The sequence below is a fragment of the Cnephaeus nilssonii genome (assembly GCF_951640355.1).
Source record: "Cnephaeus nilssonii genome assembly, chromosome: 17".
NCBI classification, from domain to species: domain Eukaryota; kingdom Metazoa; phylum Chordata; class Mammalia; order Chiroptera; family Vespertilionidae; genus Cnephaeus; species Cnephaeus nilssonii.
Genome location: NC_137088.1, coordinates 24,451,775 through 24,478,439, shown reverse-complemented (window position 1 = coordinate 24,478,439; position 26,665 = coordinate 24,451,775). Strand labels below are relative to the sequence as shown.

Here is a 26,665-nt window from a genome sequence, read left to right as displayed (position 1 = left end):
TTCTGTTCTTGTTCATCAGTCTATGTTGTTCATCATTTCCCCTAGATGAGCGAGATCATGGTGTCACTAGAGATATACTTATAAGAACTGAATGTGAGACGAGCAATAATAGTTATGCTGACAGGCAAATGTATCAGTCTGTAGTGAGTTTCTTTCTGGACCAACAGTTCTTTTGAGACCCAATATCAATGTCCACCAGTTCCTTATGTGTACATATCGGCACTGACCCCTCAGCTCTGGATGGTGGACAAATGGTGGTAATGCAGGTCCGATTCCCTCTGGTTTGGTCTCGGCCGGACCCAGGGGCACGGCTTCACCCAGATCCAGGGGCACGTGGCCTCACCCGGACCCAGGGGGTGCGTGGCCACACCTGGACCCAGGTGCGCGCGGCTTCACCCGGATCCAGGGGCACACGGCCTCACCCGGACCCAGGGGCGCATGGCCTAACCTGGACCCAGGGGCGCGTGGCCTCACCCGGATCCAGGGGCACATGGCCTCACCCGGACCCGGGATCTAGCTTCACCCGGACCCAGGGGCGCGTGGCCTAACCCGGACCCAGGGGCGCGTGGCCTCTCCCAGACCCAGGGGCGCGGGGCCTCACCCAGACCTAAGTGTGTGCGGCCTCACCCGGGCCCGGGACCCAGCCTCACCCGGATCCAGGGGCACACGGCCTCACCCGGACCCGGGATCTAGCTTCCCCCGGACCCAGGGGTGCGTGGAGCATTCTTGAGTTTCAGTGAGCCCAGTATTACCTTGGATGCAGCTTCATTGCTCTTCATTTTTTCTCTCAGTGTGTTCCACCATTTACTCTCTGGAGGATACTGCCACGGTGTTTTGTCAAATTGTTCTAAAAGCTAAAAAACCACAAACTTTTTCTTTACTTCTTAAAAATAAACTTACATATTACTAACATAAAAATCTCTTCTTAAAGACAATACTACTATACGATCCTGCTCTTCACATCACTCATACTCCTTGTTTTTCCTCAAGGCATTAAACAACTGATAGAAGAGAAAGTGGTGACACGGCAAGCTTTTGTTTGGGTCAGTGTCAACGTCTGCCAGATGTTGGGATTCCCATAGGCACAGTGAAGTGCCACCTCCCCCACCTCACTGACTGGGGCTATTAAAACCTTCTTGGGTCCTAGAAGGAAAGTCACCCCCTCCAGAGAACCCTTACAGGAAGGCCAACAGTTCCAAATACCTAGGGATTCCCATGACACAAACCAAATGCTCCAGAGTGTTTTAATATGTGCTTGGGGATTGCATCCTAATATTATATAATCATTATAACAATACCAATTTGTATCCAAAAATTAAGTGATAAATGTGACTATATTTTATCTCGTCACAGTGAAATGTATAAATTATGTACAAATAATAAGAATCTGAACAAGTCACTGATTACAGTTTTGAAGAGTAAAAATCTCTTTATTGCCTAAAGAAATGCTAAGTTAGATTTTTCCAGTAGATAAAGCCACTTCTTGGCTATAAGTTTAGTGCCTCTTATAATTTTTCAGATAGCTGAATCCTACTTAATAAATGACTGTTTGTCTACTGAATGCCTTTAAATTTTCAATCACCTTCCAAAAATGCTTAACTTACTCACATAAAAATGATCCATATATAAGAAGCTGGATTTACAGAGTTCCAAAGTTATATTTAAGGATAACTTTCTATTAGGTTCCTCAAAAAATTAAAAACAGAACTGCCTATGACCCAGTGATTCTACTTCTGGATATATATATCCAAAGAAGCCCCAAGCATGAATTTGAAAGAATATATGCACCCCTAAGTTCACTGCAGCATTATTTACAATAGCCAAGGTATGGAAGCAACCCAAGTGCCTACCAATAGACAAATGGATAAAAAAGCTGTGGTACATATATACAATGGGATATTACTGGGCTATAAAAAAAGAACAAAATCTTGATTTCTGGGTGGGGTGGTGGGTAAAGGTGGAAGATAAATGGTGTACAGGGGTGACAAATGGTGACTAAAAAAATAAAGAAAAATAAAAAAAGAACAAAATCTTACCATTTGCAAGAGCATGGATGGACCTAGACAGTATTATTCTAAGTGAAATAAGTCAGTCAGAGAGCTATATGTGGAATCTAAAGAACAATATAAACAAATAAAACAGAAACAGACTCATAGATATAAAGAACAAAATGATGGCTGCCAGAAGGGAAAGGAGTTGGGGGACTAGATGAAAAAGGGAAAGGGATTGAGAAGTACATATTGGTAGTTACAAAACAGTTGTGGAGATGTAAAGTATAGCATAAGACATATAGTCAATAATATTGTAATAACTATGATAAGTGTCAGGTGGGAACTGAAAATATCAGGGGAAAACTTTGTAAAGTATATGATTGTCTAACTATTATGCTGTACACCTGAAACTATTATAAAATAATATTGAATGTAAACAGTAATTAAAAAACAAATAAAAAAATAATCCTCCATTATAAGTTTTGTTTAAAATAGATGTTATCAGACCTGTCATCAAGTGAATCAAGACTGAAACATTTTAAAGAACTGACTATTCTCTAAAGACCAATCCACGTAAATTAAAACCCAGGCAAAGCTCTTACCTGTTTAGTGACTGCATTTATATCTCCTAGCAAAGTCACAGCAGGTCTTACATTATTCCCCAATTCTTCTGCACAGATATCAATCTAAAAAGAGACAAGACTGAGGAGCAAGCCATGTTTATTCTTAAATTCTTTAAGAAGTCAATTAAGGCTGAATAAATGAGCTATGTATACAGGGGTGGGCCAAAGTAGGTAAGAACTCTGTGCAAAGAATGCTTGAGTATAACAGGTAGACTACAAGCACGTGTAAATAATAAAGGCCGGCAACTTGAGCACTTATGAGTTTGTACCTCAGTGCACAGTGCCATTCTTTTGAGTTAATAAAGCTATTATAATAATCATAACCTGCATGTCTTTTTCCATACAAACTGTAAGCCCACTTTTGCCTACCCCTTTATATAACATAGATAAAGAAGATTTGATGTTCAAGAAGTTCATTAATGCCCAGCAGGAGTTGCTCAATGGTTGAGTGTTGACCAATGAACCAGGAGGTCATGGTTCAATTCCTGGTCAGGAATTGATTGGTCATGGTTCAATTCCTGGTCAGGTCTGGATTGCAGGCTCAATCCCCAGTAGGGGGCGTACAGAATTCTCTCTCTCATCATTGATGTTTCTCTCTCCTCTCTCCCTCTCCCTTCTTCTCTGAAATCAATAAAAATATTTTTTTAAAAAAAGAAGTTCCTTAATAAAAGTAAAAATCCATGAAACTACACGAGTTTCATAACTAGTATAGAAACCTCATCATCTTCCCTCAATTCTATTCTGGGATTTTGGTATTGTTCCATTATACCCACAGAAATACATGTGATTTGATCAATTATAGTTTTGAATCTAATCAATAAGATTCTACTTAATTACACTGGAATTCCTATTTAGAGCAGTTCTCAAATTTTAGCATATATAAGAATCACCTTGTAGGTTTGTTAAACTATAAACTGCAAGAGTCCACGTCAGAGTTTCTGATCTTAATAGGTCTTGGGTGGGGCTTCCCAGATGGTGCTGATGCTGCTGGTCCAGGACCCACATTTTAAGAATCACTCCTAGAGCCCTGGCTGGTGTGGCTCAGTTGGTTGGGCTTGACCACCGGTGGGGGGTGTGCAGGAGGCAGCTGATCAATGTTCTGTTCTCATATCAATGTTTCTTTTTCTCTCCCTCTCCTTTCCTCTCTTCCTAAAAATCAATGAAAATAAATATTTTTAAAAAACAGAAAAGAATCACTAGAAGGGCATGGCATGGCTACTTTCCATTTACTCAGAAGCTCAATTTCTGGCTGGCCCTGGGCAAGTAAAAATAGCTTCTGTCAGGAGGAGTAATTTAGTCAACTCAAAGGGGATGCACTTTATTCTCTAACCAAGAGGCGCAATCAAAGAAATGGCAGCATTTTCTAGGTACAACCCAAGTCTTGCTTGTTGTCAATGGCCCTAAGGCCGTGGTCGGCAAACTGCGGCTTGCGAGCCACATGCGGTTCGCGAGCCACATGCAGCTCTTTGGCCCCTTGAGTGTGGCTCTTACACAAAATACCACGGCCTGGGCGAGTCTATTTTGAAGAAGTGGTGTTAGAAGAAGTTTAAAAAATGTGGCTCTCAAAAGAAATTTCAATTGTTGTACTGTTGATATTTGGCTCTGTTGACTAATGAGTTTGCCGACCACTGCCCTAGGGGGAAATGGACTAAAGAAGTTGACTCCTTAAATAAAAGGCAAATAAGGAGAAGATAGCAATGGTAGCTGGATCATCAAATACCATACGCAATCTGTGTAGGGTGAACAGCTTTGCATGCCACCATGTGGGCAGTACTTTCTATACCAGTAAGGAAACTGGCTTATAAAGGGGGTCATAATGATACAAGAGTCATCAGGAGTATATTCTAAACACTCTGTTTAATGACAAAGGTAAAAGCAGCATTGTTTAGAGATTTCTAACCAAAGATATCTAAAAGTTTGGGTATCTAAAATAACAACTCAATCCCTAACAATGCTAAATGTTTTGTTCTAATCTACCATCCTACTTAAATCTCTTTTGCCTACCTTTAAATATTCTTGAACTTTAAGGAGAGGCAAATTATGCTTTTCAAACTATTTAAAACTTGATTTTGAAAGGTTTTTTGGTTAGAAGTAAAGTGGTTCATTGTTTCATAGGCTTGAAAAGGAAGCTTGCTTTGGTACCTGTAATTATGTTAGACAATGTATACAATTCTACTGTTATAAAGAGAAATGGTTCTTTATAAAAGCCAAAAAGAGAGCAGAGCTGATAATGGTTGAGAGGGAGAACACTGAACTACAAACAGCTCTGATTTTAAATCTGTCTTCTCTGGGTACCTGGATAAACTTCACATCTGGCTGATATCTTGGAGGCAGTCCAAAATGCAATATCCAATTTAATCTGGCACCAAATAACACGATTACATCAGCAAATTGCAAAGCCCTATTTAAAAAAAAAATTTCTGATGACACAAAAAGTATATCCATATTTCTTATTTGATTATTATAAGATTAATTTCTAAAGTATTTGGAAAAGTCTAAATAATTGGGAACTTATATTAGTCTTCAGAATCAGCTTCTATGGTAAATTTGATCTTTCAATCTAAAATAATTTATAATGCCCTTCTATTTAAATAGTAATATAAAAGATGAAATAAGTAGAAAAATATTACCATAGGACTGTATCTATACTCTATTTCATTTATTACATTTTACCATTAGAAAAATTAATACAAGTCCACTGTGGCTAATCTGGAAAAAGCAGGGAAAGTATAAAGAAAAAACCAAAAGCATCCAATAATTCTATGAACTTATAAACTATTATTACTATCCTGGCATTATTTTCATCTAGTCTCTTTTTCTATGAAGTATATTGATACATAGTTGAGCTTATTTAATACTGTCTCATGCACTTTTGCTTATATAAACATTTTCCTTTGTCATTAAGTTCTTCTTAAATACAATTAAAGGCTACATGTTTTGCTATACACATATATTAAATTTATTAACCCTTTTCTCAATTGTTGGATATTTTCTGTTATTAATAGTACTGGGTTGCACATCTTTATGCTTAAATTAAAAATAAATGTGGTGTGTGTTTTCTTTTATTTTAGAGAGAGGAAGAGAGAGGGACAGAGAAAATAGAGAGAAAAACATCGATTGGCTGCCTCCTGTACAACCCTGACTGGGGATGGAACCCACAACCTAGGTATATGCCCTGACCAAGAATCAAACCTGCGACTTTTCAGTGCACTGGATGACGCTCAACCAATTGAGCCATACCGACCAGGACTATTAAATCTTAATACACACTTCATACTGATTCCTAGAAGCATATATTTTTAAGATGACTGATTCACATTTCTGAATTGCTTTAAAAATTATACCAAGTAAATTTTTAATAGTTTTAAATCTTAATATTTTTGTCAATATAACTTGTAATGTTTAAATTATTTTTATATCCACACTGATATTAATATAGCCACCCTTGTTTCTTTTTGTTTACCTCATACATCTTTGCTTCTTTTTATTTTGTTTTAGATGTGGTTCTTATAATGCATGTAAGTTATTATTAGTGATTCAATCTGAATGTCTCTGCCTTTTTCCAGGAGAATTCATTATCATAATTGCTGTGGGTGGGTTGTTGTTTTTTTTAACTTCTTTTCTGCTTCTTGGCTATTTCCCTTTTTTCCTATCTTTTGTCATAGAGAATCTGTTCTTTTGCGTTTGTCTTCTCTGGTGGTATAGCCTATTTTTCACAGAAATTCAGTTATAATTTCAAGTATATATTCAAAAAAGCTATCTTCACATGCTGTACTGGTCCTGTGGACCCAATTTAACAAATTGATAAAAACTACAAGTGGAAAAATAAATTTGGTTATAGATACTCTAAAACCCTTGAAATTGCTGATTCAACATAACCTGGCATCTCACAACATAATATTCAAAATTCCAGGATACAATCTAAAATTAATACACACACACAAAAAGATAGGAAAATGTGAACAATTCTCAAAAGAAAAGATAATGAGCCCAGCCGGTGTGGCTTAGTGGTTGAGCGATGACTTATGAACCTAAAAATCAGGGTTCAATTCCTGGTCAGGGCACGTGCCCAAGTTGTGGGCTTGAACCCCAGTAGGGGATGTGCAGAAGGCAGCCGATCAATGATTCTCTCTCATCATTAATGTTTCCATCTTTCTCTCTCTCTCTCCCTTCCTCTCTGAAATCAATAAAAATATATGTTTTTTAAAAATAAAATAAAATAGACGCTAATTCTGTGATGACATGGGCATTAGTAAAAAAGACTTTCAAGTAGCTATTATAACGATGTTACATAAGGTAAACAAAAATACTCTTGAAATACATAGAAAAATAAAAGTTTTCAGCAGACAAACAGAAAAGATAAAAGAGATAAAAGGATTAAAAAGAACTGAACAGATATTCAGGGACCTATAGGACATTATCAACATGGCTAATATTTGTATTATTCCAAAAGGGAAAAAGAGATTGGTGTACAAAAAATATTTGAAAAAATCATAACTAGAATCTTTCCAAATTTGGTGAAATACACCAATTTACAGATTCAAGAAGATCAGAAAACACCAAACAGGATAAACCAAAAGAAAACCATGTCCAGACACATAATCAGACTGCTGAAAACCAAAGATTAAAAAAAAATCTTGACAGCGGCCATAGAAAAACAACATATTACATATAGGGCAACAATGATTCAAATGACTGCAAATTTCTCATCAGAAATCATGAGTTTCAGGAGATAGTGAACAACATCTTAAAAGTGCTGAAAAGTCTAAAAATAAACAGGTGTGCTTAAAATTACATGATTATTTCAGAACTCCTAGATTCATTAAAGTCACATAATAATTTAAATTAGCCTAAAATCTGCCAAGCCACTGTATTTAATTAAAATCTGGAATGTTACGTACCTGGATCTGGCAGCAGCTACACAGTTTGGATGATTGTCAGGGATAACACCCTTTCCCATGGGGGTGGGCAAAAATGGCAATTTACATTGCTCCACCAATTTCCTGATTCCCTCCTCTGCATGGGCATAAGCAGCACCTACAAGAAATGCAAATAAATTAAGTCAATTAAGCTACGGACCCTTAAAACAGTTCATGTGAAATTGCCTTCAAAACATCTCAAGTTTTCTCCTGCTTATACAGGCTTGAACTCAAAACAAATGATATGGTTTTTATCTTTGGTATTTAAAAATGTTTAAGAAAGCAATAGTTCTGCCCTAGCCAGTCTGGCTCAGTTGGGGAACGTCATTCAGTGCACCAAAGGATCACGAGTTTTAATTCCCGGTGAGAGCATATACCTCTCCTTTCTTCTCTCTTTAAACTCAATGGAAACATATCCTCGAGTGAGGATTAAAAAAAAAAAAAAAAAGCTATAGTTGTAGTTTCTTCTCTAATAATATTTTCAATCCAGTCCAGCCGGCATGGCTCTCATTGAATGTTGATCTATGAACCAGGAGGTCACAGTTCGATTCCCATTTGGGGCACGTGCTTGGATTGTGGGCTTGATCCCCAGTGTGGGGAATGCAGGAGGTAGTTGATCACTGATTCGTTCTCATCATTTATGTTTCTATCTCTCTCCCTCTCCTTCCCTCTCTGAAATCAATAAAGATATATTAAAAAAAATATATTCTCAATCTTCCTCAAGGATGCTCATAACAAAAATTGTATCTAACATCTTTGCTGCTCTCAATTGCCTGTTCTATGCTATAGTTCTACTGAATTACTACTCACAATTCCCTGAACATACTGTATTTACTGGTAGGCCCAAGTAGTTAAGAAAGGACTTTGCCCTCCCAGGGGAAGGCTCCCTGTAACCTCACACATTGCTACCAGCTAATGTGGACTGCAATCTCCTAGTCTAGGCATGGAAATTCTAACAAGGGGCACACATTTCTAAAGTTCTGTAGATCTCTTCACAAGCTCTACAGTGTTGTGACTGCAACAGGCTAACCCAAGTGGTCCACATAGCATTTGTTTTTATAGTGTGTGCCTACAGAATAGCTGTATGCCCCTTTTCAAACTCACTGTTTGAATATAGGGATGAGTTCATTTCTCATGTCACCAAGGCCACTATATTTCATTTTAGCCACTTAGTTTTATACTCTTTTTCAGGGCTAGTAGAATATTACTCCATATTCAGGACTTACAATCCTCTACTGAATTCTAGTAAATAGTATAGTGTACCTTCAGATTCAATATAATGTTCTCCTCATAAAATTACCTTAGCCCAACCGGAGTGGCTTGGTTGGTTGAGCATTGTCCCATACACCGAAAGGATGCCAGTTCAATTCCCAGTCAGGGCACATGTGTGGGGTCATTCCCCAGTCAGGACAGGTACGGAAGGCAACCAATAGATGTTTCCCTCTCACATAAATGTTTTGCTTTCTCTCTTTCTCCCTTCTTCTCTCTAAGCATGTCCTCGGGAAAGGATTAAAAAAAAAACAACCTGCCTTAGAAAAATCTTTTCTCAGACATATAAGAGAAAAAGTAGTTGCTTTTTCTTATCTGGGAAGTTTCCTTGCATTCTCCTTCTTACCGCAGTATCTTTTGCCCACCCAGTTCTCTCTTCCCAAACTGCCTTTGTTCCATTTTTCCACTAGGGGACTTATCAAACATTTTTTCGAGGTGTAACCTCAGTGTCACCTCTTCTGGGTAGTCTGTCCACACCAACTAACTCCATGAGCCAACGACTGCTTCCCTTGAGAAGCTATCTCACCTCTATACACACCATTTAAGAGTATACTGCACTTGTTTGTTACCAGGTCTATTTCACTATAGGTAGGAGGACCATTATTTCTCTGTTTACCTCAAAAACATTTTCTAGACTCCCTGCCTTATTATCACTCATTAATATTGGTTAGAGAAAGAATGAAAACTAACACCCACTAAACTTTTTCTATTTGTTGTGTTAGTTAATTATAATAATACTGTTGAGATAGTATTTTTTTTTAAAAGTAAGGTACTTGAGACTCAAAGCACTTATTTGCCAAGATAAGAGAGCTATTGTATCATACTAGAGGCCCGGTGCACAAAATTTGTGCACTTGGGGGGAGGGTCCCTCAGCCTGGCCTGCGCCCTCTAGCAGTCTCCGAGCCCTGGGAGGATGTCCGACATTGTTAGCATTGCCACGGAGGCAGGAAAGGCTCCCACAACTGTCGCTGTGCTTGCCAGCCGTGAGCCTGGCTTCTGGCTGAGCAGCACTCCCCTTGTGGGAGCACACTGACCACCAGGGGGCAGCTCCTGCGTTGAGTGTCTGCCCCCTGGTGGTCAGCGCACATCATAGTGACCAGTCATTCCACCATTCGGTCATTCGCATATTAGCCTTTTATTATGTAGAATAAGCTGTAGATGAGGCCCCCTAGAACCATAAGAAATGCAAAAAATTCACTGTTAACTCATTCTTGAATTGCCCCCACTTAAAGTCAAATTGTGCCCCCTGTGAGGTGTGTGCTGCACCTTGGGAATCACTGGGCTTGACACTTTTCCTCTCTGAGCTTCATTTCTGAATACATACGCATATCCCATGGGAATTGTAATCTCTTCTCCGCCTACCTCACTGGTTTGTCATGAAGAGGTTCTGAGCTAATAAACATAGAAATGTTTCATCAAGTAAGTGATGTCTAAACGGGAAGGGATTGTTATTTTTAAGCCCATGGGTACCCTCACAGGTAGCAAGTGCTGATTAGGGGAGGAGGGCATGATTGTTTCCGGAGGGACTGTAGCTATGGAAGCTTTGCAGAGGGTTCCGCAGGCCTCAGAGGGGTGGGCTCTGGCCAGCAGCCCTGTAGTGGTGATGGTCCCTGGAGGCGCTGGCGGGGGACAGGGAGTTAAGGGGGCGCTAGGGGGACAGAGAGGCCAAAGGGGGAGTAACTGTCAAACCTTCCTGCTTGGCGCCATTCTTTAAATTGTATATGGCTGTTTCGCAGCTGTACCTGCTCAGGGTGGGGCTCCAATCTCCTGGAGCCAGATGGGGGCCTCGCCACGGCGGAGCCAGGTGGGCTAGGAGGGCGGGTTTAGCCACGCCCGCAGCAAGGTTCAGCGCTTCCACTGTGGAGACCATGCTGCTGCTGGGGGGGTGGGGGGAAGGAAGAGGGAGGATGGGGGGGAAGGGTCTGACCCTGGGGGGCCGCTCAGGCCTGCCTCCACCTGGGTCTGGAGTTGTAGGGAGGAGAGGCATGCCGGGCTCCAGTGGAGAGGGCTCAGCAGCTGGGCCCCAGGCCCCGGGGGCCTCGGGGGCGCTGACAGGTGGTCGCTGGCATGCTATTGTTGTGGGCACCCCTGGCAGGGGTGGCAGGGGAAGAGATCAGGAGTCGGAGGTGCAGGCTGCAGCTACCCCCAAGGCTGGGTCTTCTCCCCATATGGTTGGCCTCCCTGTTCCTCTGGGGGTGCAGGGGCTGGGGTAGGGTGTCCGTGCAGGGGGATTGGAAGAGCTCCCCATGGCCGCTTCCTCTTCCTTCTTTGCAGCCTGGGCTCCAGTCAGGCGCTCCTCTCAGACCCCTGGGGAACTTGGCTCCAGCCTCCCACCCACTGCTGCGTGCATCAACATGCAAATTGGTTGTTACGGGGACACCATAACGGCAATTAGCATATTACCTCTTTATATGTATAGATAGCTGCTTTCAACTCAGCTCTGACTTCAATTTTTTTTATGTTGTCCACCATTTCCATTAAAGTAATTTTTAGTTTCTATGTAGTACTTCCTTAGTAGTTGACAATTAACTAATATGGTCATACGTAATTTATAGCCTCCTCAGTTCTAGAACATAGAATGGATACTGTAATAAACTGCTGAAAGAAGTATAAATTGGTACAATACCTTAGGACAGTGGTCAGCAAACTCATTAGTCAACAGAGCCAAATATCAATAGTACAATGATTAAAATTTCTTTTGAGAGCCAAATTTTTTAAACTTAAACTTCTTCTAACGCCACTTCTTCAAAATAGACTCGCCCAGGCCATAGTATTTTGTGGAAGAGCCACACTCAAGGGGCCAAAGAGCCACATGTGGCTCACGAGCCACAGTTTGCCAACCACGGCCTTAGGAAAAAGCAATCTGACAATATGCACCAAAAGCCTTAAAATATGAATATCTTTTAACTTAACCTTTTGCACTCGGATGTCGAGTGTGACTCGACACGGTTAGCATTAGAATAAAGGAATCGAGAAAAAAGCAAGCGAGTGCAAAGGGTTAATTAATTTTCTTTCTGGGAATCCGTTTTATATCCTAAATATGGAAAAAGTTTTATGCACAAACATGCTTGTCACAAATATTCTAAACAAACAAACAGAAACTGGCAAAGATTTAAATATTTGCCAGTAAAGTGTTAGTATATACATAAGTAAACATTAAAAATTAAATTTAGGGGCCCTGACAGGTGTGGCTCAGTGGATAGAGCATCGGCCTTTGGACTGAAGGGTCCCGGGTTCGATTCCGGTCAAGGGCATGTACCTTGGTTGCAGACTTGATCTCAGCCCCAGTCAGCAAATGGAAGGCAAACAATTAATGTGTCTCTCTCACATCCATGTTTCTCTCTCTCTGTCTCTCCTCCTCACTTCCACTCTCTCTAAAAAAAATCAATTGAAAAATATCATCTAGTGAGGATTAACAACAAAAATTTTACAATGAAAAAAACGCATTTTTACTCATAAGACCAAAGAAATGCATTCGGTGATATTCCCTTAAAAGGACAAGAACAGGCATTCTACAACAATTCTATTCAAAACTAATAAATAATGCTATATTGGATGAAGAGAACTCTTATTCTAATTTCAAACATTAAAGTAGATGTTAATAATGAAGACAACTTCTAAAAACAGAAACAGCATTCTTTCAAAAACCAGCAAGATTTAGAGTTCCATTCAATGCTACCTTTCCCAATGATAAGAAGGGGCTGTTTGGCATTCCTAATAACAGATGCTGCCTTTTGTACAGCAGAAGTTTCAGCCATACTGATAGGAGGTGGCATGCAGCACTCCACGTACCTGGAAATAAAGAGTTCTGTTAATTAAAAGAGACCATATAAATGTATTATAAATGTATTATGAAAATATAAAATATATAAAAAGGTAGAAAAATAGTATAATAAATTCCATATTCCCAACATGTAGATTCAATAATTACTATCATTTTACCACATTTACTTCATGCATACACACAAAAACATGCATATAAAGATTTCTTTTCCTGAACCATTTTAAAGTAAATTATAGGCATCAAGACTTAAAAACTTCCCCATGCAGCTATAAAATATACTTTCTCATATGTAGCCATAATATCCTTACCACATCTAGTAAATTAACAGTTATTCACTAGTATCATCTAATAGTCAAATGAGTTGACAGAAAATTTGAGTTAATGGCTTTACATTGTAGTAGTAGTTGTAGTAATAGTAAAAACATTCTAAAAGCTAGTATTATTAAATATACCTACTATGTGCCATTTATTCTCACTTAAATTTCAAAACAATGACGTTAGGTATTACCATTATCTTCACCATTGGGGGAAAAAAATTCAGAAAGTAAAGTAACTTGCCCAGGGGTCAGAGACTGGATTGAACTAGGTTTCTCTGTCTCCAAAGTCCATGCTTTTAACTATCTTACTATATTTTCACTCACTGGGTTAGTCAAGATTTCAGTACCATAATATATATTAATAAAATAAATATTAAAACTGTATAGTTAAATAATTCTGGACATCAAGTCCTCAGTGTTTTATTTCACTTATTCTAAGGAATAAACACCATACTGTTCAACACTTGGGCATTATAATACAAAAATTAAAAAAAAAGACATTCAAATCTTTACAGATTTTTTAAAGAAAGCTTACAGAGTTAACTTACCTGAGACTCATCTCTCCTTCCCCCGCCCAATATTATTTTGAATATCACGCTCAGGTATTATGCAGAATAGATGTCCTTTTGCTCCTATTCTCCCAATTAGAAACCTCTCCGTGTACAGAAATGCCCACTTTCTCTCTGTGGTCACTAGAAGGTCACTTGGTCCACAGTAGCAGGAATGTACTGAGTGGTACTCAGGGCGATTCATTAACCCAAGTACACATCTGTACCAAGGGTAACTTAGATGCCAATGAAAAATATTTTACACTTCCTGTCCACTCAGTGTTTATTTAAGTAATAAACATCTGGTGTTGAAATATTTTTAAATAACTGAGACGGACAGACTAAAATTTATAATGTTGAGTTCTAATAATTTTCAACAGTCTCCTCATCTCTTGGTTTACACTATAACGACTCTAAGTGGCTATAATACATTGAGAATGTATTATCTATGGGTACTGTAAGAGTAATCTCAAATAAGTTCAGGAAGCTCCAAATATTATATTTAGTAATTAACCCCAAAAATAATTACTAAATAATACCATTTTAATTCAGAGAAGCCCTTTGACTAGGATTCAGCTTAATTACTAAATAGTTAAGATAAATGGCCCTAGCTGGCTTGGCTCAGTGGATAGAGCATCGGCCTTGGAACTGAAGAGTCGAGGGTTTGATTCTGGTCAAGGGCATATGCCTGGGTTGCGGGCTTGATCCCCAGTGGGGGGCATGCAGGTGGCAGCTGATCAATGATTCTCTCTCATCATTGATGTTTCTATCTCTCCCTCTCCCTTTCTCTCTGAAATCAATAAAAAAGAAAAAAGTTAAGATAAATGAATATTAACTATGCCAGCCGGCATGGCTCAGTGGTTGAATGTTGATCTATGAACCAGGTCACGGTTCAATTCCCAGTCAGGGCACATGCCAGGTTGCAGGCTCAATCCCCAGTGTGGGGCATGCAGGAGGCAGTTGATAATTCTCTCTCATCATTGATATTTCTATCTTTCTCTCCCTCTCCCTTCCTCTCTGAAATCGATAAAAATATATTTTTAAAAAAGATTAACTTATAAACCGCTAAGTAAATTCCTTTCAAGGTAAGCATTATAATACAATTAAGAAAAATTCTAGCATAACTATTACTCACTTTATAGAATTCACATTCACCTGGAGGTTCACAAAATCTGCAGGTATGTCAATATAGCAAGCACCTGGACGACCATAAATACTGCTTCTTACAGCCTAAATTTATTATAAATAGAAGAAAATGTTTTTAAAAATCTCAATCCTTATTATCATATTTTACCCAAAGATAACTTAAACTTGTGAAATAAACAGTTTTAATTTTTCTGGATATCCTTAGTTGGAGAAGTAAACAATTTTAATTAAATTTGAAGTACCCTCTATTAATTTTATATACAGTTGACCCTTAAATAATATGGGGGTTGGGACCCCGATCCCCCATGCAATAAAAAAGTATAACTTTTGACTCTCCCAAAACCTAATTACTAAATAGCTTACTGTTGACCTTATCGATAACATAAACAGTCAATTGACACATATTTTTGTATTCAATAAAGTAACCAAAAAAATTTAGGAAAATCATAAAGAAGGAAAAATACATTTATAGTACTGTACAGTATTTATTGAAAAAAATCTGCATACAAGTGGACTGGCACAATTCAAACCCATGTTGTTCAAGGGTCAATTGTATTTTAAAAGAGATTTTTGTTTAAAAGGAGAAAGATAAAGTAAATATTCACTTAGACTGTTAAAATTGACATTCTATTACACTTTTGTCTTAGAAATTACCTACTAGGCTCTGTCGGCCAAGTCTTCATAACATGCACTTTCACCTGCTTCCTAATCCTATGACTTGGCAGTTTTCAGAAACTGTGATGTTGTAACATGTGTCAAATGATTTCTATAACACATGGTATTGAAAAAGCTCAAATGTAAATTCACATATAAATGAAGTTGGTAAACTAAAATTATAATATGCTGTTTAATCAACTAAGGGATGGTTTTATATGCATGAGTACTAATTTTCAAGAACAATCTTGCAAAAGCCTAAAAGAAAGGGCACTCAGAATTCTATTATATCTTTTTCTTTTTTTTTTACTTTTCCATAATTAAAAAAACTAAAGTACAGGAAAAACTTTGTTTTTCAAAAGTGACTTATAATTAAATGTAATGGCAGCAAATATTAAAATGTATACAGCTCTTTAACAATATCATTTTTAACTATGTGAATATGTTCCAAATTATTACTCATTCAATTGAGAATAAAAATGACACAGATATGAGCAACTGAGAAAAAACTAGTTGACTTGGAGGGCTTGAATTAAATACTGTACCTTTTCTATAATAGATGGAATAGCTTCTATGCTGCTTGGCCGGACAGAGAACTTGCTATATAATCTACAAGCTTCAACCTATATGCAAAAAGAAAATCACTTAAAAGTCAGTTCACAGATCATATTACTCTTCTGAAGGAAAACAAAATGTTAAGTCATTACTTTCTATTATGTTCTGAGGCAAGATGGAGACTATGCATTACCTGGACTATTTCTTAATAGCCTATGCAAAGCACAATCAAATTTCTGCCTCAGTATGATTCAGGAAGCAAATCAAACAAGACACCATTTTCATTTGCAAAAATAAAAAAACTTAGATAATACACAGCATCTACCATAAAAAAGGAAAGCAGGCACTCATTGCTGGTCAGAGTATAAATGAGAAGGGAAGTTGACAATGTCTTATAAAAATTAAAATGAGTATATCGTTGGACCCAGAAATTCCACAGCAAGGAATATACAATTTAGTTGGCATGCTGTTTGGGTCATATAAATTCAGTAGTGTTAAATTTTCACTGTTTAATGTACTTTGAAGTATTATACAGAAACTGTTTCTCTTGATACTTGGTATGAAATCTACGGAATGATTGGTAATCTTAAGTCCCACAAGTATGATAGAATTACGATTACTCATCAACTTTCAATCTGTTCATAGTCATGTTGTTTAGTTTTAAGTATTTCCACAAGAAATAGATATTTGGATCTTTCTTTTCAAACTGTTAATTTCATTTAATAAACTTCTATTATTTTCCTTTTTGGGAAAAATATTTGTAATGGATATTATCTTCTGCGTTTTTTTTCATCTAAAAGTTTTTGTAGTAACTTTAAATTTCCTTTTACATAACTATCTGCTCTACTTATTTTTCAAATACATATATCAGCATCTTTTAAAAAACTGTTGTCATTATCTACCATTGCAATTCCCTTTCAAGAGTATAAAAATATAACATTTTCATTAACCTATATCAAGATCTAGTTTAAATCATATACAAAATTATATGTTTCTATTTTGAAGTTCTCACAATGATTCCTAGTTTACCAACACACTTTGCCTAATGGTTTTAACTTTGTGCTATAAATGCTCAAATATATTCATATCTTAAGTGTTAATTAACAATCAACTCTCACCTATTTGCTTCCTATAACAATTCTTAAAACTGTAGCATTCATTGACAAATTCTTTCAAGTTTTTAAAAATTTTCAAATACTTCCCTTTAGCCTTCCAAAATAAAAATGAACTTGTCCAGAGTCTACTAGTAGTTGTTTGAGTAGGATTTTTCCTCTCAACATTTTACTTCCCCCAAATCTGAGAGGCACAGTGCAAAAACAATTTTTATTCCTATATTTTCTTGACTCTTTGGAGAACCTATTTTTAGTTTAAAAGCCTGACCAAAAGGTGTATTTCTTAGAAGACTGCTCCCAAGCAGAGCCTAAGCTTTCTTAATATCCACATTGAAACTGTCTTATAGTTCTGGAATTTTACCTCTAAATTACTTCAGTAATTCTCTTTCATTTTAATTGTTTATTTTGTAGACAGGACTTTATTTCTTCTCCATAATCTTTTGGCATTTATTTATTTAAAATTTATAGTTGACATACAATATTCTTCTCCACAAATCTTAACAGTGTGTAATTATGTAACTAAACTCTAGAGGAAAATCTTAGAGTTGGGTACCTGAGGAAACTCCTGGAAGGCTCCCATTGTTTCCTGACCTCTTTCAGAGGAACCACCAATCACAATCAAGGGCCTGAAATTCATTTTTTAAAGGAGAATTACAAATTGTAAAATACTCAGCAGAGTGGCCAATGAATACTAAACACTCAATGAATATTAAAAAATAGAGACATAGAATAAATATTAATTTTTCCCTAAAAACTGTAGATTTAAAGATTTAGGAAATAACCTGATGTCAGAGAACCCTTCCTCAGTTTCAGAAAAATCTGAAATTTATAGTAAATGCTTTTCTTCCATGCCCCTCTCTCCTCCACTCCTTTTGGATGCTAATGCTAAACCTCTAGGTGTGGCGATTTAAAATGAATTTTTATGTCCTTCCTATTATTCTTGGGATTAAGAGGAGGATAAATTTTTTATAATAAATTTTAAATAAATATTTTATGAATTGATGAAAAGATAACCCCCTTTAACATGATTTTATTGGTAAAGTACCAGAGATGGGACTAAGGACAAGGTCAAAGAAATAGAATAAAAATTTTAATTTCAACTGTCTTGCCAATTATGTAAGAAAAGATGAAGAATTAAATACATTCTTGCATACTGATCTGGGATATTTAAAAAATAATTATTCACTTAAAGAGAACTACACACACATTCAAATACATATACAGATATACAGGAGTGGGCAAAGTAGGTGTTTTCGTTTTTGGGTGTTTTTGTTTGTTTGTTTGTTTGTTTTTTTCCATTGTGACATTCTTTTGAGTTAATAAAGCTATTGTTGTAACCATAACCTGCATGTCTTTTTTCATAAAAGACATGCAGGTTATGGTTACAACAATAGCTTTATTGTAACCATAACCTGCATAGCTTTATTGTTGTAACCAAAAACTTACTTTTGCCCATACCTGCGTGTATGTGTGTGTGCGTGAGTGTGTATTCAGTGTTTGGTTCTAGGTGCACGAATTACTGATAGTTTTAAAATTTTCTTCTTAACACTCTTCTTAATTTAATTTTTACTAAGCCATTCTCTTAAGCACTTGATTCCAAGTCTTCCCACCCCAGATCAGCAGTTGCTCCATATGTAAAATCACGCACTGACATTCTTAAGAAAATGTTTTCAATAATAACAATCTAATTACCAACAGTTCATGTTTGCATTTGCCATACCACCCAAGGCGTGCACGAGACCTGGGCCAGAAACAACAAGGCATACTCCCGGCCTAAAAGCAAAACAATTGTTTTTATTAAAAACAAGTCAAATGCAATACTTGATTCATACCACTGACAGTGAAACATGGTAACGATCTTGGACTTCAGAGGAAGGGCATATAGGTCTTTTCTACAATTGGTAAAACAATTATTAAAATATTTTTTGAATTAGAAAAAAAAAAACAACAACAAGAGAAAGATACTAGTCTTCCTGCAAGAAATAAGGTACCTATCATCTTCACATGGTGTTTCACTAACCTCTTCACATTTTGCTCTTATTATATCTGGCTAAGACACGTTGACTGCATACAGAAGTAAAATTTTGAGTGCTGATTACATTTGTGAATGGAAAAATGAAGTGTCTTTAAAATTTTTCTTAACAAGTAAATATAATGTCAATTGATCTTTGAAAGTAATTCTGAAATACAGTGTTCTGTCCAACTCTTTAAAATTGAATTTGAATTCTTTACCCTAGATGACTTTCTAAGCTTACAACACCAAGGAAAAGTTATCTTCATATAATTCACTTTGTCATTTTACATTTATAAAGCATTTTCTTAGGAACCTCTGATTAAGACAGCCTTGAAAAGAAATGGAAATAAAACAAAGACTTTAGTTTACCTGCCTGTCAGATATCCAACCGCAGAGGCAGCGTAACAAGCCTACAAAGAAAAAACACTGGGACTTGAGCATATTGGGATCCTTATAGTAAGTACATGTATAATAATTTTTTGTTGTTGTTGTTAACCCTCACCCAAGGATATTTTTCCATTGAATTTTTTAGAGAGAGTGGAAGGGAGGAGGAGAGACAGAAAGAGAGAGAGAAACATTGATGTGAGAGAAACTCATTGATTGGTTGCCTCCCACACAGGCCCCAACCAGGGCCAGAGATCAAGCCTGCAACCAAGGTATGTGCCCTTGACCAGAATCAAACCCAGGACCCTTCAGTCCACAGGCCAACAACACTCTATCCACTGAGCCAAACCAGCAATGGCTAATAATTTATTAAGTAAGAGACTAGAACTTAATTGTAAAGGAGGAATTGGAAAACCTTCCATTTTAACAAGTAATGTTCTACCTGTAAATTTCAAATAATGGTTTACTGAATCTAGTTTTTGTTTTTCAAGGAATTTGCCCATATGCTCTAGTTTATTCATAATATCCTCTTACACAAAATAAAGTGATGAACAAAAAGATCCTGAGACATTGAAGTATGCAACAGAGTGATGTATTTTAGAGGGAAGGGGTGGGGGGCGGGCAGAGATTAACCAATGAACTTAGAATAGCCCATGGACAGACAATAATTTGGGGAAGGCCTGGGAAGGGGACCAGAGTGGAGTTGAAGGGATCAATGGGGAGGGAAAAGGGGCCATCTGTAATACTTTCAACAATAAAGATAATTTTTTTTAAGTGAAGTGAGAATTAAAAAAAAAAAAAAAGGAAGTCCTGGCACATGCTACATGAATGAACCTTGAGGACATTATACTAAGTGAAATAATCCAGGCACAAATACTGTATAATTCCATTTATATGAGGTATCTAAAGTAGTCAAATTCATAGAAACAGAAAGTAGAATGGTGGTTGCCAGGGGCTATGAGAGCAGGTAAACAGGGAGTTATTTAATGGGTACAGAGTTCCAGTTTCCCTAGAAAAAGTTCTGGAGAGCTGTTGCAAAACAATGTGAATGTACACTTAAAAAATGGTTAAGAGCTGTGCATTTAATAATGGTTAAGATGGTAAATTTTATATGATTTTTTTACCACAGTTAAAAAATACATACATGTATAAGTATACAAAGTGATTCAGAGGACCAGGGCTCTAAATGAAAAGAAATTTTAGAAAGACCTTAATCAATTTCTGCTTTAATTTTCCTTTTTATGTATATACAAGTGTGATAAAAAATAATCCATGCTTAAATATGTCTAAGTAGATTTTAATAAGTATAAAATAAAACTCCTAGGTAATAAAAAATATATCCTCTTACAATTGCTTAAATATCTTCAGGATCAATAGAAATGTGCCCTTTTTTATTCCTAATATCGGTAATTTGTGTATTTTTTCCTCTTTTATTCTTCATCAGTCTTGCTAGGGATTTATCAAATTTATTAATATTTTCAAAGAACCAATTTTTTACTTCACTGGTTTTTTTGTTGTCCATTTGTTTTCTATTTAATTTATTTTTGCTCTTTTATTATTTTACTCCTTTAATTTGGGGTTTAATTTGGTTTTCTTTTTCTAGCTTCTTTTTTAAAAAACATATTTTATTGATTTTTTACAGAGAGGAAGGGAGAGGGATAGAGAGTTAGAAACACTGATGAGAGGGAAACATCGATCAGCTTCCTCCTGCACACCCCCTACTGGGGATGTGCCCGCAACCAAGGTACATGCCCTTGACCGGAATCGAACCTGGGACCCTTCAGTCCACAGGCCGATGCTCTATCCACTGAACCAAACTGGTTAGGGCTTTCTAGCTTCTTAAAATGTAAACTTACAGCATTGGTTTTTGATCTTCTTTATTAATAGATTCATTTGAAACTATTTCCTCTAAGAACTGCTTTAGCTATCACAAGTTTGGTATCACATTTTTAATAGATATTTTTATTGATTTTATAGAGAGAGGAAGGGAGAGATAGAAACATCAATGAGAGAGAATCATGGACTGGCTGCCTCCTGCAGGGGATGTAGCCCGAAACCCAGGCATGTGCCCTGACCAGAAATTAAACAGGTGACTTCTTGATGCACTGGCTGGGCTGGCAATCGCATTTTTTCATTATCATTCAATTCAAAATTTCCATTGTGATTTCTTCAACACACTGGTCTCCTTTTTCATTCGTGATATTAGTGATTTGTATTTTTGTTCTCACGTTCTCTAGTTAAGTCTTCCTTTGACTGCTGCAAAAAGTCCGGTTGACTGAGGGGCATATGCATTGGGAATGTCCTACAAGCATCTCAAACTCATTATGTCCAAATTGGGACTCATTACTTTTTCTCTTCAAATTGGCTCTTCCCCCTGTATTCCCCAACTGAGTCAGTGGCACGATGATCCACCTCGTCAGTCAAGCAAGCCCAAACCCAGGAATCACCTCCAGAAGAGCCTGTCCTCTCCTTCCTGGCTGGTTAAGGTCTATTCATCCTTCAGGACAGCTTGGCATCCTCTCCTCCAGGAAACCTCGGAAGTCTTAGGCTGAGCAGGGTATCTCTTTCTGGACTTCCACAGCACCCTGGATATATCTCAATCACACTATTTGCCACATTATAATAAAACTGTTCGTTTGTGTCTGTCTCCACAGCTAGGTCATAAGCCCCTCAAGGACAGGAACTGTCCTTCATCTCCACATCCAGTGTCCAACGAAGTGCCTGGGACCTAAGGAGGCCTGCAACTAAGCTTATGGGGACTGATAAAGCTTGAAGCTGCCTTTTTTTTTTTTTTTTTTTTTTTTTTCAGATCGAAAGAGAGGAGGAAAATGGGAGAGGGAGAGGGAAAGGGAGAGGGAGAGAGAGAAACACCAATGATGTGAGAGAATCATAGATTGGCTGCCTCCTGCACGCCCCCCACTGGGGATCAAGCCCCTAACTTGGGCACGTGCCCTGACTGGAATCAAACTGTGATCTCCTGGTTCATAGGTTGACGCTCAACCACTGAGCCAAGCCTCTAAGAACGGTGGCAGCGTGATGTGGTGGAACAAGCACTGGCCTGGGATTTAGGACACCTGAGTTCTAATCATAGCTGTACCTTCTGTGATATGTCACCTTGCAGGGACACCTGCTATATGACATGAGACCTGGCCTTCCCCCATTCATAGCGCAGGTACTCCCTGAGTACCTACCATGTGCAGGAACCGCCTAGGGCTGTGGTCGGCAAACTGCGGCTCGCGAGCCACATGCGGCTCTTTGGCCCCTTGAGTGTGGCTCTTCCAAAAAATACCATGGCCTGGGTGAGTCTCTTTTGAAGAAGTGGCGTTAGGAGAAGTGTAAGTTTAAATAATTTGGCTCTCAAAAGAAATTTCAATCGTTGTACTGTAGATATTTGGCTCTGTTGACTAATGAGTTTGCCGACCACTGTCCTAGGGGATACAGACGTGTCAGGAAGAGATAATACCCCTGCCCTCCTGGTGCTCACAGACTAATAGGGGAATCAGACCAGTGAAATAATACACAGAAATAAACACGTAACAGGTAGTTATGAGAGTGAAAGACAGGGGACCCAGACTCAGACATGGAAACTGTCCCAATTCTGACACATTTCGCAGAGCACAACAGTGTACAGGCAGTCCTTGGGTTACGTTGGACTCGACGAACGGCATTTCGTGGTTACATCACCATCTCCCATTTATTTATATATTAAAAAAAAAGTTCCGCCATTTCGACGTATGTACGTATGTGCTTTATGTTTTTTATTATTTATTTACCACAAGTAAAGGTCAGGCATTGTTATCTTTCTTTTAAAATTTTCTTTCTTACTGTTTCACTTCATTACTGCTGTGTATGTGCTCCATGTGAGTGAGGTAGCTTTACCTTGCGCTGTAGGAACGGATCCTCCCAGGTAACCCCAGGACCTACTGTAGAGTGTTAAGAGCAAGGAATCCAGGCCCAGAATTCCTGGGTTCAAATCCTGACTCCGCCATAACAGTTGTCATCTCAGGCAAGTTACTTAACCTCTCCGCGTCTCACTTTTCTCACCTGTCAACTAGGATGGATAGTTCCTGCCTCCTAAAATTGCTGTGATGGACACGTGTCAAGTACTGGAACAGCCGTAAGCACTGAGTGTCTGCAAGGAGTCTTTGCCTTTATTATTAATCATTAACCATATGCCCTGGGCTCCCGGCGTCCATACTTACCGCTTGCTCATTCCTCATCCCCACGTATCTGATGCCCAGTTGCTGGGCGGCAACGGCGATTTCGGTCACTGGGATGCCTACGATGCCAAACATGTACTGCACATCCTGGGGGGCCGAGAACAGGGGGATAAGTGCACGGGCCCCCGCCACACGGTTCCCTCCGGGGCGCTAAAAGGAAAACTTCACGCGACCTCCCTCCTTTCCAATTACACCCCTCTGCCCCCCGGCCCTGGCAATACTGGTTTCCAACACGGCTGGGCCCTCGCCGGCTCCCGTAGGAGCCTGTCACCTCAGGCAAGTGTCCCTCGTACTTGCGCTTTCAGGGCCCGGGCGAGGACCGCAGCACCTGACACCTGTTCCTCGCTTCCGTCGCCCAAGTTACTTTCCGACATCTTCCACCTAAAAGTTCAACACAGTCCCCCAGACGGCAGCAAGCTGACCAGGAGTCGCCCTGCACCGCCTCTGACTGACAGGAGGAGGGCAACCCGCAGCCTTAAGTAGCTGGGCGGAAGAGGCGGGGCTAAGATTAGTCCGCGCTCGGGGTGAAGTGAGAGTATTCATACATGCTCTCCCCGATTGGAACCTTCCGCACGTCCCTTCCTTCGCGGGGTCGGTGCTTGAAGGCAGGGCTATCAGGAGGCCGCGGCCTATGCCGAGCAGGTAAGACACCGAAATTCGGAGGCCTCTCCCCCAAGGACCAGTGCTCCCCAGCTGTTTTGGGCCCGCGGAGTCCCGGCGCAGGAGGACGGGGCAAGGGGGTGTGGCGCGGCACGCGCCCCTGACCCCGCCCCCGCCCCCGCCGCAAAGGCTGCTGGGACCAGGGCGGGTTCTAGGGTTAGGCGAAGTGGTTGCTGGGTCTTGTAGTCCTGCGTTCTCATCACCTGTGTTCCAGGTCATTGACACGCGTTAACCTATATGCTTTCGTAACTTTGTGGCTGCCATCTGTGAAGCATAGTAACACACGTTCATTAAATCCGTAAGTAGACGGGACGTGTACCCTTTACCCCAGTATTGTCAATGAGGGCAGTGTTAAAAAGCAGGAGGTAAAGGAACTTGCCCAGAGCCATTGGACCCAGACCATGTTTCAGACTCCCAATCTTGTACCCTATTCCCTTGGGCCACAACAGATAAGATTCTAGTTACTTTTGACCATTGTTTTCTCAAACCCGCATTACTCTCCACTCTTGTCGTTACAAAGTCAGTATTATGTGGGTTTCCATAATTCTTAGATTCATCCCTATTTACAACCAGCCCCTGCATCTGATAACCTTTTAAAACACATTGTTGAATGGAAAAAAAGATGCTTGCAATGTGCGATTTCTTAGGCTGTGGACTCAGGGTCAGTAGGCTATCTGCTCAGTAACAGTCTTCAATCACAAAGAGTGGAACTTAAAACTATTTGAGAATGTGGAGTGTTTTAAAGCTGCTCTCTTATTTTGATTTGCATCCCAACTTGAGAACACTAGCTCTGTACTCATGCTGGAGAAATGAGATAAGTAAATGTATGATTGCCTGCCCTGGCCAGTGTGGCTCAATTGGTTGGAATGTCATCCGTGTGCACTGAAGGGTTGAGGGTTCAATTCCCACTCAGGGCACATACCCAGGCTGTGGTTTTGATCCCTGGTTGGGGTGGATATGTGAGGCAACCGATTGGTATTTCTCTCTCACATCTATGTTTCTCTCTCTCTCTCTTTCCCCCTTTTCCTTCCTCTCTCTCTAAAATAAAGGAAAAATAAAATAAATGTATGATTGCCTGTTACCAAAGCAATACTATTGATTAATTTGGACTGTTGATTAATTCAAGACTGGTTTGGCATGAACAGCACAGACTGTGTAGATGGTAATCAGTTCATGGGACCCTGTGTGTCAAAAGAATCACTGATAGAATCACTCAGTATAAAATGTGAAATCTGAACTATGAGTTGGAATAAACCCCTCTGATTTTATATTAACTGGTTTTGCAAAAGGATTCTGCCCTTTAGCACAGGGAAAGGTCAGTGAGACTGTTGACACTTGCTTTCACCTTTACACCTTTCAGTTCTGGGCAAAGTTCCACTGTTCACTTGGGCCTGATGATTCAGCAGAATGAGGAGAGTACTTACCTGCAGGAGTAGCAGGCACTGGGAGCAACTCCTTTCAATCCTCTCTAATAAAATGGTAACATGCAAATTAACCATCACTCCGCTACATAAGCCACGCCCACCAGCCAAGCCACACCCACCAGCCAATCAGGGCGAGTATGCAAATTAACCCCAATCCAAGATGGCTACAGCCACAGAGAGCAAGGTTTCCCAGGTAACAGAGCAAGCCAAGCTTTCCATAGCCGTTTCAGGCCTAAGCCTCCACTCAAGCTACAAAGTTTCAATTATAGAAGGTAAACAAATTCAAACAAATGGCGGCAGAATGGAGCTTGAGAGAGCAGGCCAGGGTTGCCGGCGGCAACAGGGGAAGCAAAGCTTTCCGCACACCCTGGCCGGGCTCACCCGCTTAAGGCTACAAAGTTTCAATTGTAGAAGGTGAATTAACTGCCACAGAAATGGCTGCTGCCCCAGGCTACAAAGTTTCAATTGTAGAAGGAAAATAAATTCCAGATACCAGGGCCTCCCCTTGGGTTGCCAGGGGGCGTGGCCGGCCTGCAAACCACCATAGGCCCCTTGCTCAGGCCGCCCCACACCCCAAGGGAACCCCCACCCTTATCTGTGACACCCTTCAGGGCAAACCAGCTGGCCCCCACCCGTGCACCAGGCCTCTAGCCTATCTAATAAAAGAGTAATATACAGATTGATCATCACTGCAACACAATATAGCTGCCCTCATGTGGTCAAAGATCCTGCCCCCATGTGGACACAAGATGGCCACCACAAGATGGCCAGCAGGAGAGGGCAGTTGGGAGGCACCCGGCCTGCAAGGGAGGGCAGTTGTGAGGGACCAGGCCTGCAAGGGAGGGCAGTTGAGAGGGACCAGGCTTGCAAGGGAGGGCAGTTGGAGGTGATCAACCCTGCAGGAGAGGGCAGTTAGGGGTGACCAGGCTGGCAGAGGAGGGAAGTTGGGGGCAAACAGGCTGGCAGGGGAGCAGTTAAGCATCAACCAGGCTGGCAGCGGAGTGGTTAGGAGGTGATCAGGCTGGCAGGCAGAAGCGGTTAGGGG

General features: G+C 39.6%; 2 protein-coding genes across 4 annotated transcripts in view; one reads left to right on the top strand and one right to left on the bottom strand.

Moving 5' to 3' along the window:
• HACL1 (2-hydroxyacyl-CoA lyase 1) overlaps positions 1–24,025 on the bottom strand; it is a 35,345-nt gene extending 11,320 nt beyond the window's left edge. The window contains exons 1-12 of the mRNA XM_079794459.1: positions 23,830–24,025; positions 23,519–23,623; positions 19,302–19,342; positions 18,611–18,691; positions 17,472–17,544; positions 15,797–15,874; positions 14,587–14,681; positions 12,482–12,594; positions 7,516–7,651; positions 4,910–5,015; positions 2,594–2,677; positions 753–854 (exon numbers count right to left, since the gene is read on the bottom strand). Coding sequence (XP_079650585.1) covers positions 753–854; positions 2,594–2,677; positions 4,910–5,015; positions 7,516–7,651; positions 12,482–12,594; positions 14,587–14,681; positions 15,797–15,874; positions 17,472–17,544; positions 18,611–18,691; positions 19,302–19,342; positions 23,519–23,623; positions 23,830–23,910 — 1,095 coding nt within the window. The 5' untranslated portion in view covers positions 23,911–24,025. The remainder of the gene's footprint in view (positions 1–752; positions 855–2,593; positions 2,678–4,909; positions 5,016–7,515; positions 7,652–12,481; positions 12,595–14,586; positions 14,682–15,796; positions 15,875–17,471; positions 17,545–18,610; positions 18,692–19,301; positions 19,343–23,518; positions 23,624–23,829) is intronic.
• A 1-nt stretch (position 24,026) lies between these two features.
• The window catches only part of BTD (biotinidase), a 32,694-nt gene continuing 30,055 nt past the window's right edge, over positions 24,027–26,665 (top strand). Inside the window, exons 1-2 of one of the 3 annotated variants that reach the window (XM_079794460.1) lie at positions 24,055–24,178; positions 24,411–24,494. In XM_079794460.1, the coding sequence (XP_079650586.1) occupies positions 24,168–24,178; positions 24,411–24,494 (95 nt within the window). In that variant the 5' untranslated portion in view covers positions 24,055–24,167. Of the gene's footprint in view, positions 24,179–24,410; positions 24,495–26,665 lie in introns of all 3 variants that reach the window. The other 2 variants (XM_079794461.1, XM_079794462.1) reach the window with 2 other exon arrangements.